This window comes from Oncorhynchus mykiss, chromosome 17, assembly GCF_013265735.2.
Source record: "Oncorhynchus mykiss isolate Arlee chromosome 17, USDA_OmykA_1.1, whole genome shotgun sequence".
In the NCBI taxonomy this organism is placed as follows: domain Eukaryota; kingdom Metazoa; phylum Chordata; class Actinopteri; order Salmoniformes; family Salmonidae; genus Oncorhynchus; species Oncorhynchus mykiss.
Window position 1 is genome coordinate 6,925,084 of NC_048581.1, and position 14,636 is coordinate 6,939,719.

The following is a 14,636-nucleotide window of genomic DNA, read 5'->3' on the forward strand; positions in this document are numbered from 1 at the left end:
GCGTTCCCACATATGCTGAGAACTTGTAGGCCGCTTTCCCTTCACCTCTGCGATCCAACTCATCCCAAACCATCTTGATACAATACATTAGATTCAAAGGTACCGAAAAGTACAGTAAAAATTACTTCCATCTCTGGAAATGTGGGGGATTGTGTCGGGGGATTGTGTAGGCCAGGTCATCTGATACAGCACTCCATCACTCTCCTACTTGGTCAAATAGCTCTTACACAGCCAGGAGGTGTGTTGGGTCATTGTCCTGTTGAAAAACAAATGACAGTGGGACTAAGCCCAAACCAGATGGGATGGCATATAGCTGTAGAATGCTGTGGAAGCCATGCTGGTTAAGAGTGACTTCTGTTAATCTACTCCTCGTCTCACAAAGACATGACGCTCGGATCCAAAAATCTCACATTTGGACTCATCAGACCCAAGGACAGATATCCACCGGTCTAATGTCCATTGTTCGTGTTTCTTGGCCCAAGCAAGTCTCTTCTTCTTATTGGTGTCCTTTAGTAGTGGTTTCCTTGCAGCAATTCGAACATGAAGGCCTGATTCACGCAGTCTCCTCTGAACCGATGATGTTGAGATGTGTCTGTTACTTGAACTTTGTGAAGCATTTATTTGGGCTGCAATTTCTAAGGCTGGTAAACTCTAATGAACTTATGCATCAGAAGTAACTCTGGATCTTCCATTATTGTGGTGGTCCTTAAAGTAATGATGGACTGTTGCTTCTCTTTGCTTATTTGAGCTGTTCTTGACATAATATGGACTTCGTCTTTTACCCAATAGGGCTATCTTCTGTATACCCCCCTACCTTGTCACAACACAACTGATTGGCTCAAATACATTCAAACCTGCTATAGCACATTAACTCTTGAAACTAGGGGGCACTATTTTCATTTTTGGAAAAATAACGTTCAAACGGGCTATTTCTCAGGACCAGGTGCTAGAATATGCATATAATTGACAGCTAGGATAGAAAACACAAAAGTTTCCAACACTGTAAAAATATTGTCTGTGAATATAACATAACTGATATTGGAGGCGAAAGCCTGAAAAATATCCAATCAGGAAGTGACTCTCATTTTGAAACCTCTGCGTTCCTATGCATCCCTATTGACCATTGAAAGGGATATCAACCAGATTCCTTTTTCTATAGCTTCCCTAATGTGTCTACAGTCACTAGACATGGTTTTTATTTTGAAAAATGAGCGTGAACGACAACATTGTGTCAGTGGTCAGGTGGTGGCTCTCAGATTGATTTGTGCGTAATAGACAAAGGCGGCCATTGTGCCTCTCGCTCCTCGTGAAAAGCCAATTGTCCTGGTTGATATATTATCAAATAGATATTTGAAAAACACCTTGAGGATTGATTATAAAAAAGGTTTGCCATGTTTCTGTCGGTATTATGGATCTAATTTTGAGTTTTTTTGTCAACAAAACGTGAAGAATAAACGGAGGTATTTTGGCTATAAAAAATAATCTTTATGGAACAAAATGAACATTTGCTGTCTAACTGGGAGTCTCGCGAGTGAAAACATCCGAAGCTCAAAGGTAAACGATTTAATTGGATTGCTTTTCTGATTTTCGTGACCAAGCTCCCTGCTGCTAGCTGGACATAATGCTATGCTAGGCTATCGATAAACTTACACAAATGCTTGTCTTGCTTTGGCTGTAAAGCATAATTTCAAAATCTGAGATGACAGGGTGATTAACAAAAGGCTAAGCTGTGTTTCACTACATTTCACTTGTGATTTCATGAATATGAATATTTTCTAGTAAGAATTTTTGTCTGTTGCGTTATGCTAATTAGTGTAGTTGATGACAATTCTCCCGGAAACGGGAGGAGTAGTTCCAAAAGGTTAAAACACATTAAAACCTGCTAGCGGAACGTTGACAACATCCGGTGAAATTGCAGAGTGCAAAATATTTATTTATTTGAACTTTAACTTTCATACATTCACAAGTGCAAAGCTTAACTTCTTGTTAATCTAGCCACCGTGTCAGATTTCAGAAAGGCTTTGCGGCAAAAGCGAACCATGCGATTATCTGAGGACAGCACCCCATCAAACAAACACATGACAATCATATTTCAACCCGCCAGGCGCGACACAAACCTCAGAAATAATGATATAATTTGTGCCTTACCTTTGAAGAGCTTCTTCTTTTGGCACTCCAATATGTCCCATAAACATCACAAATGGTCCTTTTGTTCGATTAATTCCGTCGTTATATCTCCAAAATTTCCTTTTATTTGGTGCATTTGATTAAAAAAAACACTGGTTCCAACTCACCCAGCATGACTACAAAATATCTAATAAGTTACCTGTAAACGCTGTCCAAACATTTCAAACAACTTTCCTAATCTAACTTTAGGTATTTTAAAACATAAATAATCGAGAAAATTTAAGACGGGATAAACTGTGTTCAATACCGGATAAAAACAACGTGAAGCGCGTGACCTGGAGCGCGCATCAAAACATTAGAGAGCACTAGGCTGGACCCTCGTTCTGAATAACCGTACTTCTTAATTTCTCTAAAGAAAAACATCAACCAATTTCTAAAGACTGTTGACATCTAGTGGAAGCAATAGGAACTGCAACCAAGTGCCACACAAAACCATTTGAAAACAGAGTCAACTCAACAACAAAAAATTCCTCCTGGATGGTTTGTCCACGGGGTTTCACCTGCCAAATAAGTTATGTTAAACTCACAGACATTATTTTTACAGTTTTAGAAACCTTAGAGTGTTCTCTATTCGACTCTACCAATTATATAAATATCCTAGCTTCTGGGCCTGAGTAGCAGGTAGTTTACTTTGGGAACGCTTTTCATCCGGACGTGAAAATACTGCCCCCTATCCCAAACAGGTTATAGGGAAAGAAATTCCACAACTTAACTTCTAAAAAGGCAATTAATTGAAATGAATTCCCAGTGACCACCTCATGATGCTACAGTCCTCCTTTAAGACTCCATAATGTTTCATCATTAGATGCTACAGTCCTCCTTTAAGACTCCATAATGTTTCATCATTAGATGCTACAGTCCTCCTTTAAGACTGCATAATGTTTCATCATTAGATGCTACAGTCCTCCTTTAAGACTGCATAATGTTTCATCATTAGATGCTACAGTCCTCCTTTAAGACTGCATAATGTTTCATCATTAGATGCTACAGTCCTCCTTTAAGTCTCCATCATGTTTAGAATGTGTCTGGAAGCGCTACTCTATCTATTCTACTCTCATCCTTTCAGTTTTAATAATATTTAATAATAATGTTATAATAGGTAATAACTAACTTTAATAACTAGGGTTAATACCTGCCTGGCGCCCCAACAAAATCTTCATATTTACCCCCCTCTAACAATACCGCTACAGAATTAGCGTAGTAGGCCATGTAACTTAAGGTAATCAGAAATATGTATTCCTTGCCACCCATTCTGAAACTAACTGCAGCTCTATGTTAAGTGTTGCAGTCATTTCAGTCGCTGTAGTAGCTGACGGGTACAGTGTTGAGTCATCCGCATACATAGACTCACTGGCTTTACTCAAATGTCATTGGCATGTTGTTGGTAAAGATTGAAAAAAGTAGGTGCCAAACAGCTGCCCTGGGGAATTCCTGATTCTACCTTGATTTTGTTGTACAGGCTTCCATTAAAGAACACTCTTTGTGTTCCGTTAGACAGGTAGCTCTGGGGCGGCAGGTAGCCTAGTGGTTAGAGCGGTAGGCCATTAACCGAAAGATTGCTGGATCGAATCCCCGAGTTGACAAGGTAAAACTCTGTCGTTCTGCCCCTGAACAAGGCAGTCCTAGGCCATCATTGAAAAAATAATTTGTTTATAACTGACTTGCCTAGTTAAATAAAGGTTACATTTTCAAAGAAAAACTCTTTATCCACAATATAGCAGGGGGTGTAAAGCCATTTTTATCATCAATTTCTCTCAGCCAAACAGTCATTTGCAAGTGCTGTGCTTGTTGAATGAACTTCCCTATAAGCTAAAAGTCTATATTTGTTTAATGTAAAACAGCATTGTATCTGGTCAAATATTTTTTTCCCAAAATTGTAAGGGTTGGTAACAGGCTGATTGGTCAGCTATTTAAGCCAGTAAAGGGAGCTTTACTATTCTTGGGTAGTGGAATGACTTTAGCTTCCCTCCAGGCCTGAGGGTACACACTTTCTAGTAGGCTTAAAATAAAGACAAGGCAAATAGGAATGGCAATATCGGCCGCTATTATCTTCAATTTTCCATCCACGTTGTCAGACACCAGTGACTTGTCATTGTAGATTTTATTTGCCCAAAATTTCATTGAAGATGCTCCAAAGATTTTTACTATCATTCTTCATGTAATTTATCTTTGTTTCATTGTGTACTTTCTTATTTTTATTCAGTTTAGTCAAATGATGTCTCAATTTGCAATAGGTTTGCCAATCAGTTATTCAGCCAGACCTATATGCCATCTCTTTTGCCTCCCTCTTCATCATATCATTTTTAAAATTCCTCATCAATCCACGTGGATTTAACAGTTTTTACAGTCATTTTCTTAATGGGTGCATGCTTATTAGTAACTGGTATAAGCAGTTTCAAATGTGTCACGGGCAGTGTCTGGTTGCTCCTCATTACACACCACGGACCAACAAATATTATTTACATCAACAACATAGCAAAAATGTATGACCTCTTAAACACAATATTAGTCCCAGCCTTTGGAACTGTGGTTTTCCTAGACATGGCTCCTATATTGTGATCACTACATCTGGTGGATCTGGATACTGCTTTAAAACCCATTTCTGCAGCATTAGTAAAGATATGATCAAACCATGTTGATGATTTCATTCCTCTACTGTTTGTAACTACCCTGGTAGGTTGATTGATAACCTGAACAACCTGAAGGTTGCCGGCACTGGTTACAGTTTGAAGCTTTCTCTTGAGTGGGCAGCCTGATCACAGCTTTCCTCCAGTATTAGTTAATTAATTAACAGTGTCTTGAGTTTAGTTTGCCTGTTCTACAGTCTAGTAAAGATAGGGGGTTTGACTGCGACAGGCAATGTAACATCCATAATGTTTTAAGGAAAAGTTTTTGTAAAACAAGCACCTTACATTGGATCATCTTGAAACTTTCTCTCCAAAGCTACCTTTCATCAAGGTTTTATATGGTCTATTGGTTTCTCTCTTTTCATTGGCAGAATCCTTTTTCAGTGTTATGATATTCATTATATCCATATACACCAGTCTATCTTCCTGTCAACTAACAGAACTCTGCTGGTTATCCTGGTAACAGATACCGGTGGGCAGATCTATTGTATTTGTTCAAACTAAACTACAGCACTTACTTTGATGAGTCAAATCTGATCCTTTCTTCTCTTCTCCTCCTCTCACAGTTCCACTCAGCCCCATTGTTTTCCTGCAGTCCACCAGCAGCACAGACAAACTCTTCATACCCAGCAGTAAGGTGCTACCGGGAGAGGCACGACGCGGGGACTCCGGGAGGGAGGAAGGGCTAGCATTGTCCTAGTAACCATAAAGAGGGGACACAGACACATGTCATTATGTGCTTTACAGAAACCCAGCCCAGACCCAGATAGACCAAGCTGTATGCTAGACCAGACCAAGCTGTACCATCTGGTGTTCTGATCTGGAGAGACTCTTCTCTGCCTCGTCAGCATCAGGATGTTGTTGAGGCTCCCCAGAGGATCCAGGATCGTCATGTCTCTCACCTGTGTGAATGACAACATCAAACAGACAGTCAACCTATGATCTTCTATTGCGATCACAGGGTCTTACCAGAGCCATTAATATGTCTAAAAAGGGCCTAAATTTATGCCTTTAAAAAAAATACTGTTTGTGATGCAAGTGTGAAAGGGTCGTTCCATGAAATGGGTGGCTTTTACATCCCTTTGATATTTTAAGTAGAAATTATGCACCAGAATTGGATTGTAGAATCCTGTTATACAAGATGAAGTGAGCTTTAATATAGACCACATGGAGAATAAAATACATCTCATTTAAAAAATATATATGTACCAATGGCAGTACTGAACAACATATTCAAGTGTAGAACTTCAGTAGAATCCCCCATTTAAAACCACATTAGTTCAACAATTGCATCGTTTGTGCCCCTGTTTTTAAGACAGTACTCACGGATGGTAATCGGATATTCTGACTCCTCCTCCTTTTTCACTCCTAAAACATCTTCCTCCTCTTTTATTGAGATATCCTCCTCTTCCTCTTTTACTCCAAAAGGTTCTTCCTCTTCTTTCGCTACATTCTCCTCCTTCAATGTTACGGAATCTTCCTCATTTTTGATTCTGAAAGGTTCTTCCTCTTCTTTCACTATATTCTCTTTCTTCAATGTTACGGGATCTTCATCCTTTTTGATTCTGAAAGCTTCTACCTCCTCATTTTCCACTCTGACAACCTCTTTCCCATCTTCCTCTTTCCCTGTAATATCATCCTCTTGTTTCAATGTGATAGCCTCCTCTTCCATTCTGAAAGCTTCTTCCTCTCCTTTCACCAGATCTTTCTCCGTCTAGTTTAGTGACCTCATGCTCCGGGCGATTAGCCTTGTGCAGTATCAAGTTAACACATTCGCTAATTTAAGAAGCAAACTACGTTTAAATTAACAAGTAGATGCGTAAACAGAATTGTGTTCTAAACACTAAGAATAATATACACAAGATTAGACTAAAGAGCTTAAATGCTCCGGATCTATGTTCGCTAGCAAACCACCGCATTGGTTGAAACGGAAGCCTTTTGTCTCTGTTGAAGAAGCCTCCTGTTCCGTCCACTAGATTATACGTCACGCAAGAAGCATCACCTGAAAAACTCACATCGCCATCTGCTGACTGGAGTGAGCAACACAGATCGGAACAAAAATAAAGCAACGTCAAAAGAAGTCATTTAAAAACAACCAGATGTTATGTTCTCTTACTTCTTACAGCCAATACTTTCCTCCAGGGCTGACCTGCCCATTAGGCAGGATTAGGTGACAGATTGACGAGGGTGGCATATTCCGAGCTAAATGGACCGAGGCTCATCACTAACAACACCTCACATAATTCTGCCCAAAAACAATAAAAAAAACTTCTCACTCAGCGGCATGTGGGCTATTTAGGTGAGTGGTGGTGTTGCCACATGAAGCAGTGCCCACTTTGCAAAAGGCAACATGGACAGGTATGTCTCTCTACCTGTGTAGAGCACATGCCCCTTTACCCTTCCAGTCTCTAAAGTGCCCTGGTATAATTTGTATTCATTTTTTAATATAGTTATTCTGAACTCTCTGCCTCAAAATTGTCATTAAATGTGCCTATGTGATTTGTATTTCCCTTCAACTTTTTGAAGATTAATCAGCCAGGAAATGCCCCTGTCTGAGTGCAGTCTACCACTATGTGTAGCTGTTAGCGATGATGCTAATGATCCACTATGTGTAGCTGTTAGCGATGATGCTAATGATCCACTATGTGTAGCTGTTAGCGATGATGCTAATGATCCACTATGTGTAGCTGTTAGCGATGATGCTAATGACAACCATCTTCTGGTTGATGAAAAAGCTTTCCCACAAACCTTGTCAATTAAATGTTAACAACAAAGCAGTCTGTTCCTACCTGGCAGAATATATAATGAATATTAGCATCAATCCAGTTGTGATTTGTTCAGCAAACTCTGCAATCACATGTGTGCTACAGCCACCACTTACCAAGCAAGGCTCTTGCTGGTGTCACTTCAATTAAAGGGTATCTACACATAAAAATGAACATGTCTTAGATTTTTCTCAGACTTCAAAAGTGGTCTCCTGATGTGGTTTAAGTATTGTTGTGAACTTAGAACATCCAATGTTGTTGTTAACCAGAAAATCAGGGACATGTCAGAAACCTGGAAAAACAAAAAGGAGAAAATGGAATTTAGGTTAAAAAAAATTGTGGTTAACCTCAAATATACTAATTGATTAAAAAAATCAAAGTAAAATGTAATACATAAAAAAGGTTTAAACGTTGTAAATTATATCATAAATAGGACTGGTGGAGTTGTCACACATGCAGATAACAAAAATATATGGAAATGTCTGCACTACCCAAAATTACAACCAAACTAATTGCAGCATTACCACAAAAATGGTGGAAAGGGGAAAAAAGTAAGAAACGTGTCTGTCAGTCCTGCATTAAAGACCAACATTGGTTAAAGAACATTATGAATGACGCAAGATTCAAAACTTGGAACTTTTCAATTTGAATTATTATACAAAATTATTGCAACCAATACAATGTTCTATATATGGGGGATACAATGAACCTCTGTAGATTGGGCTGCGAAGAGACAGAATCATTAGATCATTTGTTTTAGTTCTGTAATTATGTAGCTTGTTTTTGGTCGCATGTCAAGGAATGGCAACATTTACCTGGAGCTAACTCTGCAGACAGCACTACTGGGGGATTTGAAAAGTCATAGTCAATTGATCAATAATATAATAATACTTTTAGCAAACATGTTTATTTTTAATTTACTATCTGCAGCAACTATGAGAATATAAAGGTCAAGAACTTTTGTGAAACAGCACAGTTAAAAATATATGGCAAATAGAAATCAAACGGGGTGGTCTTCAGAGATAGATGAGAGAGGTTTAGGGTAACTGAAGGATAGGACTGGATGGTCTTCAGAGATCGATGCGAGAGGTTTAGGGTAACTGAAGGATAGGACTGGATGGTCTTCAGAGATAGATGGGAGAGGTTTAGGGTAACTGAAGGATAGGACTGGATGGTCTTCAGAGATAGATGGGAGAGGTTTAGGGTAACTGAAGGATATGACTGGATGGTCTTCAGAGATCGATGCGAGAGGTTTAGGGTAACTGAAGGATAGGACTGGATGGTCTTCAGAGATAGATGGGAGAGGTTTAGGGTAACTGAAGGATAGGACTGGATGGTCTTCAGAGATAGATGGGAGAGGTTTAGGGTAACTGAACAATAAATATAACTGGTTTAGAATTTTTGCTTTGATGTAATTTTAATGTTGATAAAATCCTAGTAAAATTGGCTAAATTCCATAAGCAGGCGATTTTAGCTTGGATGTTAGCGTATAAACACAATTTTCCCCTCACAGATACTTTCTATGGAACAACTAAGATATACGATTTAAAAATAAGTCTATTTTTTTCGTAACTGGTTTGAGAATAACTGGCTACTGATCAACCTAACCACAAATATTAGCATCTTAGCTCTTATTGCAGGAGTTTGACTGTGGTACATCACCTCCCCAGTCAACCTATTGTGTGTATTGAACATTCATATTGAACAGCCTTACCTATAGAGTAGCACCACCACCCATCTGCCCATTCTCTTCTTGATGTCAAAGCTGCAGTGTATTGTTGCTATAGGAGTTTATGATTAATAATCCTATTTCAAGACACACTAAGATGTCACCATACTATTCATTTAAAGCCCCTCTGTCAGATATAAATCATCAGAGTGGGAAACCAACTGACATGGAAACAATGGAACAAATGTATCACTATCAGAGGGGTGTATTATGACATCAGATAGAACTACTCAGACATTCCAAATATCACTTGATTATCAGAGGTGTGTATTATGACATCATATAGAACTACTCAGACATTCCAAATCAGGCTTCATCCACATCATGAAGGTGGATATTGATCCAACCATCTCAAAAGTAATGACCGGGCTGATGGAAACAGGATATGCCTGTACACTTTTATAAATGCCGGCAGACTATTTGTTACTCCGTTTGACAATTTGTTTGTATATTTGTGTCAGTAAAAATGTCTAAGCGAGAAATGGCTGTGGAAACTCCTTAATGATAACAACCACATCTTAGTTAACTTGGAGTCACATGATATGTTGTGTGGTCCTCCCACTATGACTTGAAAAACCATGTAGTTTATTAGGCTACAGATGAAATAAGTTATGAACTTCACAGGGTGGTGAAAGTGCACGTGATGAGCTTGATGCTCCTTTCCAATACATTTTGAGGTTCTTATTCTGGTGACATGATGATCGATGCTTGGTTGCCATTTGACAAATAAAATAATAATCTCATCATTCGGGTAACAGCGTTTATTCAACCAGTGGGAGGCTTGTAAATGCCCCCAGGAAAGTGGAAAGAGGAACTCTTCATTGAGACAATAATAAACAGCAATCCTTGGGAGAGTTGTGGTGGATATTATAAACTAAGGATCTGCTGGAGTCCAAGTCAAACCAAGATTCTTTATTTCTGAGCTCAGAGAGAATAACAGAGTTACACAGCGCAGTGTAGACAGTCTGAATTCCTGAAGTATTGAGTGATTAGCAAATATCTTTATAGTTTCCTGTTCCTGGGCGGGACTTTATTCATACAAGGATGCAGGTGCAGCTGGTTTGCAACACAGAATGATAGTCCCAAGAACAGGAGATTATAATAGGACAGTTTCACAAGGTTAGTCACATACTCAGTTATGTGGACACACAAACAACTAACATTTTCCATTACAGAGTCTGAACATTTTCATTTCATTAAATCATCAGTGGGCCAACAATGCAGATGTCAACAATGGAACTAATGCATCACATCCAGATATCACTTGATTATCTGTAGTGCTGGAGGAATGACACACCCAGATAAACACAGTCAGAGTTTAAAAAAGGACAATTTAAACACATGGAATCTGTTTTACTCTATTTTCAAACTGACAGACTCCATATTCACTTAATGTTTTCTAATAGAAACAAACAACTATATGTTTAAGTATACTTTGTACAATTCACTTTCATCTGGTAAAAACAAGTAAACACATTCTCAGTCAACAATATAAGACAACAGGAGCACTGTGTATGTTCTCTGATTCATTTTAAGTCAATGTGATGTGAAATATCAATATTACAAGTAATTCTTCTCTTTTGTGTGGATTCTCTTATGACATTGAAGTGACTGTGATGAGTAATATGTTTTCCCACAGTCTGAGTATTTTGTAAGCCTTCTCATGTATTCTTTCAGGCTTCCTAAATGGGCAAACGCTTTGCACACTGGGAGCAGTGGTAAAGCTTCTCCCCTGTGTGCAGTCTCATGTGTTTTAATTTTTAAAATGTTTAATTTTACCTCCCTTTTTCTCCCCAATATCGTGGTATCTAATTGTTAGTAGCTACAATCTTGTCTCATCGCTACAACTCCCGTACGGGCTTGGGAAAGACGAAGGTCAAAGTCATGCGTCCTCCGATACACAACCCAACCAAATCGCAGTGTTAAGCAGTGTTAAGGCTTCTCCCCTGTGTGTATTTTCCCATGTTGGTTCAGGTGTCCTTTCTGGTTAAAACTCTTTCCTATTTTTACCAATGACCATACAGTTTTTAAATTCCTCATCAATCCATGGAGCCTTAACAGTTCTAACAGTCAGTTTCTTAACAGGTACATGTTTATCAATAATTGGAAGAAACAATTTAATATGGTAAAAACAGGTAAACACATTGTCAGTGTACAATATAAGACAACGGGAGCACTGTGTGTGTTCTCTGATGAATTTTGAGTCAATGTGATGTGAAATATCAATATACACGCTAAGAGAAGTCATTTCTCTCTCCTGTGTGGATTCTCTAAAGACGTTTAAGTGACTGTTATGAGTAATATGTTTTCTCAGTCTGGCCTTTTGTAAGCATTCTCCTCTGTGTGCAGTCTCATGTGTTCTCTCAGGCTTCCTAAATGGGCAAAAGCTTTGCACCCTGGGAGGAGTGGAAAGGCTTCTCACCTGTGTGTATTTTCTCATGATGTTTCAGGTTCCCTAAATTGTTAAAACTCTTTCCACACTGGGAGCAGTGATAAGGCTTCTCCCCTGTGTGTATTCTCTCATGTTGTTTCAGGGTCCCTAAATTGTTAAAACTCTTTCCACACTGGGTGCAGTGGTAAGGCTTCTCCCCTGTGTGTATTCTCTCGTGAACTTTCAGGTTTGATTTCTCATTAAAACCCTTTCCACACTGGGAGCAGTGGTAAGGCTTCTCCCCTGTGTGTATGCTCTCATGTCGTTTCAGTTTCCCTAAGCCGATAAAACTCTTTCCACACTGGGAGCAGTGATAAGGCTTCTTCCCTGTGTGTATTCTCTCATGTCGTTTCAGTTTCCCTAAATCGTTAAAACTATTTCCACACCGGGAGAAGTGATAAGGCTTCTCCCCTGTGTGTATTCTCTCGTGCAGTTTCAGATGCCCTGGTCGGTTGAAACACTTTCCACACTGGGAGCAGTGGTAAGGCCTCTCCACTGTGTGTATTCTCTCATGTTGTTTTAGGTTCCCTAAATTGTTAAAACTCTTTCCACAATGGGAGCAGTGGCAAGGCTTCTCCCCTGTGTGTATTCTCTCGTGAACTTTCAGGTTTGATTTCTCATTAAAACCCTTTCCACACTGGGAGCAGTGGTAAGGCTTCTCCCCTGTGTGTATTCTCTCATGTCGTTTCAGTTTCCCTAAACCAATAAAACTCTTTCCACACTGGGAGCAGTGATAAGGCTTCTTCCATGTGTGTATTCTCTCATGTCGTTTCAGTTTCCCTAAATCGTTAAAACTATTTCCACACCGGGAGCAGTGATAAGGCTTCTCCCCTGTGTGTATTCTCTCATGTCGTTTCAGTTTCCCTAAACCAATAAAACTCTTTCCACACTGGGAGCAGTGATAAGGCTTCTTCCATGTGTGTATTCTCTCATGTCGTTTCAGTTTCCCTAAATCGTTAAAACTATTTCCACACCGGGAGCAGTGATAAGGCTTCTCCCCTGTGTGTATTCTCTCATGAGCTTTCAGGTGTGCTTTCTGGTTAAAACTCTTTCCACACTGGGAGCAGTGGTAAGTCTTCTCCCCTGTGTGTATTTTCTCATGTTGTTTCACGTCCCATAACCGGTTACAACCCTTTCCACAGTGGGAGCACTGGTCTCGTCTTGCTGGTTTGGACGTCCCTGGCTCTGGTTCCTGTGAGTCTGGTCTTTCTCCTGCCAAAGACAAGTGTTTAAAAAAAATAGGGACCTGAATGAAACCACATGATGAAACAACCTTGCTACGAGAGTAAATCCTAATCAGATCTCTCAATAACCTGAGGCCAGTTTTAACAATCTTAGTGTGATTTTAAAACAAATGTAGAGCTTCCTGGTAATTACTGCTATGTTTACATTACTTATTTTATTCATCCTGTTTTACAAGTCAGAACACAAAAAACAGACAATTCTATGACACTAAAGACACAGACGTTGCTGGATTCCTATCAAGCAGGTGGTTCTAAATACAGTATATCACAAAAGTGAGTACACCCCTCACATTTTTGTAAATATTTGAGTATATCTTTTCATGTGACAACACTGAAGAAATGACACTTTGCAACAATGTAAATTAGTGAGTGTACAGCTTGTTTAACAGTGTAAATTTGCTGTCCCCTCAAAATAACTTAACACACATTAATGTCTAAACTGCTGGCAACAAAAGTGAGAATGTCCAAATTGGGCCCAAAGTGTCAATATTTTGTGTGGCCACCCACCATCATTTTCTGCATCACTGCCTTAACCCTCTTGGGCATGGAGTTCACCAGAGCTTCACAGGTTGCCACTGGAGTCCTCTTCCACTCCTCCATGACGACATCACGGAGCTGGTGGATGTTAGAGACCTTGCACTCCTCCACCTTCCATTTGAGGATGCCCCACAGATGCTCAATAGGGTTTAGGTCTAGAGACATGTTTGGCCAGTCCATCACCTTTACCCTCAGCTTCTTTAGCAAGGCAGTGGTCGTCTTGGAGGTGTGTTTGGGGTCGTTATCATGTTGTATGTATGTCACAGTACATGTTGGCATTCATGCTTCCCTCAATGAACTGTAGCTCCCCAGTACCGGCAGCACTCATGCAGCACCAGACCATGACACTCCCACCACCACGCTTGACTGTAGGCAAGAAACACTTGTCTTTGTACTCCTCACCTGGTTGCCGCCACACACGCTTGACACCATCTGAACCAAATAAGTTTCTTGGTCTTATCAGACCAGAGGACATGGTTCAGTAATCCATGTCCTTAGTCTGCTTGTCTTCAGCAAACTGTTTGCGGGCTTTCTTGTGCATCATCTTTAGAAGAGGCTTCCTTCTGGCACGACAGCCATGCAGACCAATTTGATGCAGTGTACGGCGTATGGTCGGAGCACTGACAGGCTGACCCACCACCCCTTCAACCTCTGCAGCAATGCTGGCAGCACTCATATGTCTATTTCCCAAACACAACCTCTGGATATGACGCTGAGCACGTGCACTCAACTTCTTTGGTCGACCATGGCGAGGCCTGTTCTGAGTGGAACCTGTCCAGTAAAACCGCCGTATGGTCTTGGCCACCGTGCTGCTGCTCAGTTTCAGGGTCTTGGCAATCTTCTTATAGCCCAGGCCATCTTTATGTAGAGCAACAATTATTTATCTCAGATCCTCAGAGAGACCTCTGCCATGAGGTGCCATGTTGAACTTCCAGTGACCAGTCAGTATGAGGGAGTGTGAGAGCGATGACACCAAATTTAACACACCTGCTCCCCATTCACACCTGAGCCCTTGTAACACTAACGAGTCACATGACACCGGGGAGGGAAAATGGCTAATTGGGCCCATTTTGGACATTTTCACTTAGGGGTGTACTCACTTTTGTTGCCAGTGGT

At 40.1% G+C, this 14,636-nt stretch overlaps 1 protein-coding gene across 1 annotated transcript; it reads right to left on the reverse strand.

Moving 5' to 3' along the window:
- Window positions 1-11,557: 11,557 nt before the first annotated feature.
- On the reverse strand, window positions 11,558-13,529 carry LOC118940072 (zinc finger protein 664-like). The gene is made up of 2 exons (XM_036948296.1): window positions 13,491-13,529; window positions 11,558-13,072 (listed from the first exon to the last, which is right to left on the reverse strand). Exons 1-2 carry the CDS (start codon window positions 13,527-13,529, stop codon window positions 11,681-11,683), a joined length of 1,431 nt encoding a protein of 476 aa, XP_036804191.1. The 3' UTR covers window positions 11,558-11,680.
- Window positions 13,530-14,636: the final 1,107 nt, after the last annotated feature.

What these genes read in the sequence shown, in the direction of transcription:
- LOC118940072 (XM_036948296.1), bottom strand. Translation starts at nt 13,529, where the DNA reads ATGCCCAAGAGGGTTAAGGCAGTGATGCAGAAAATGATG. An exon ending in CAGTGATGCAGAAAATGATG is followed by an intron (nt 13,073 to 13,490) that starts GTGGGTGGCCAC and finishes AATCACACTAAG; the next exon opens with ATTGTTAAAACTGGCCTCAG.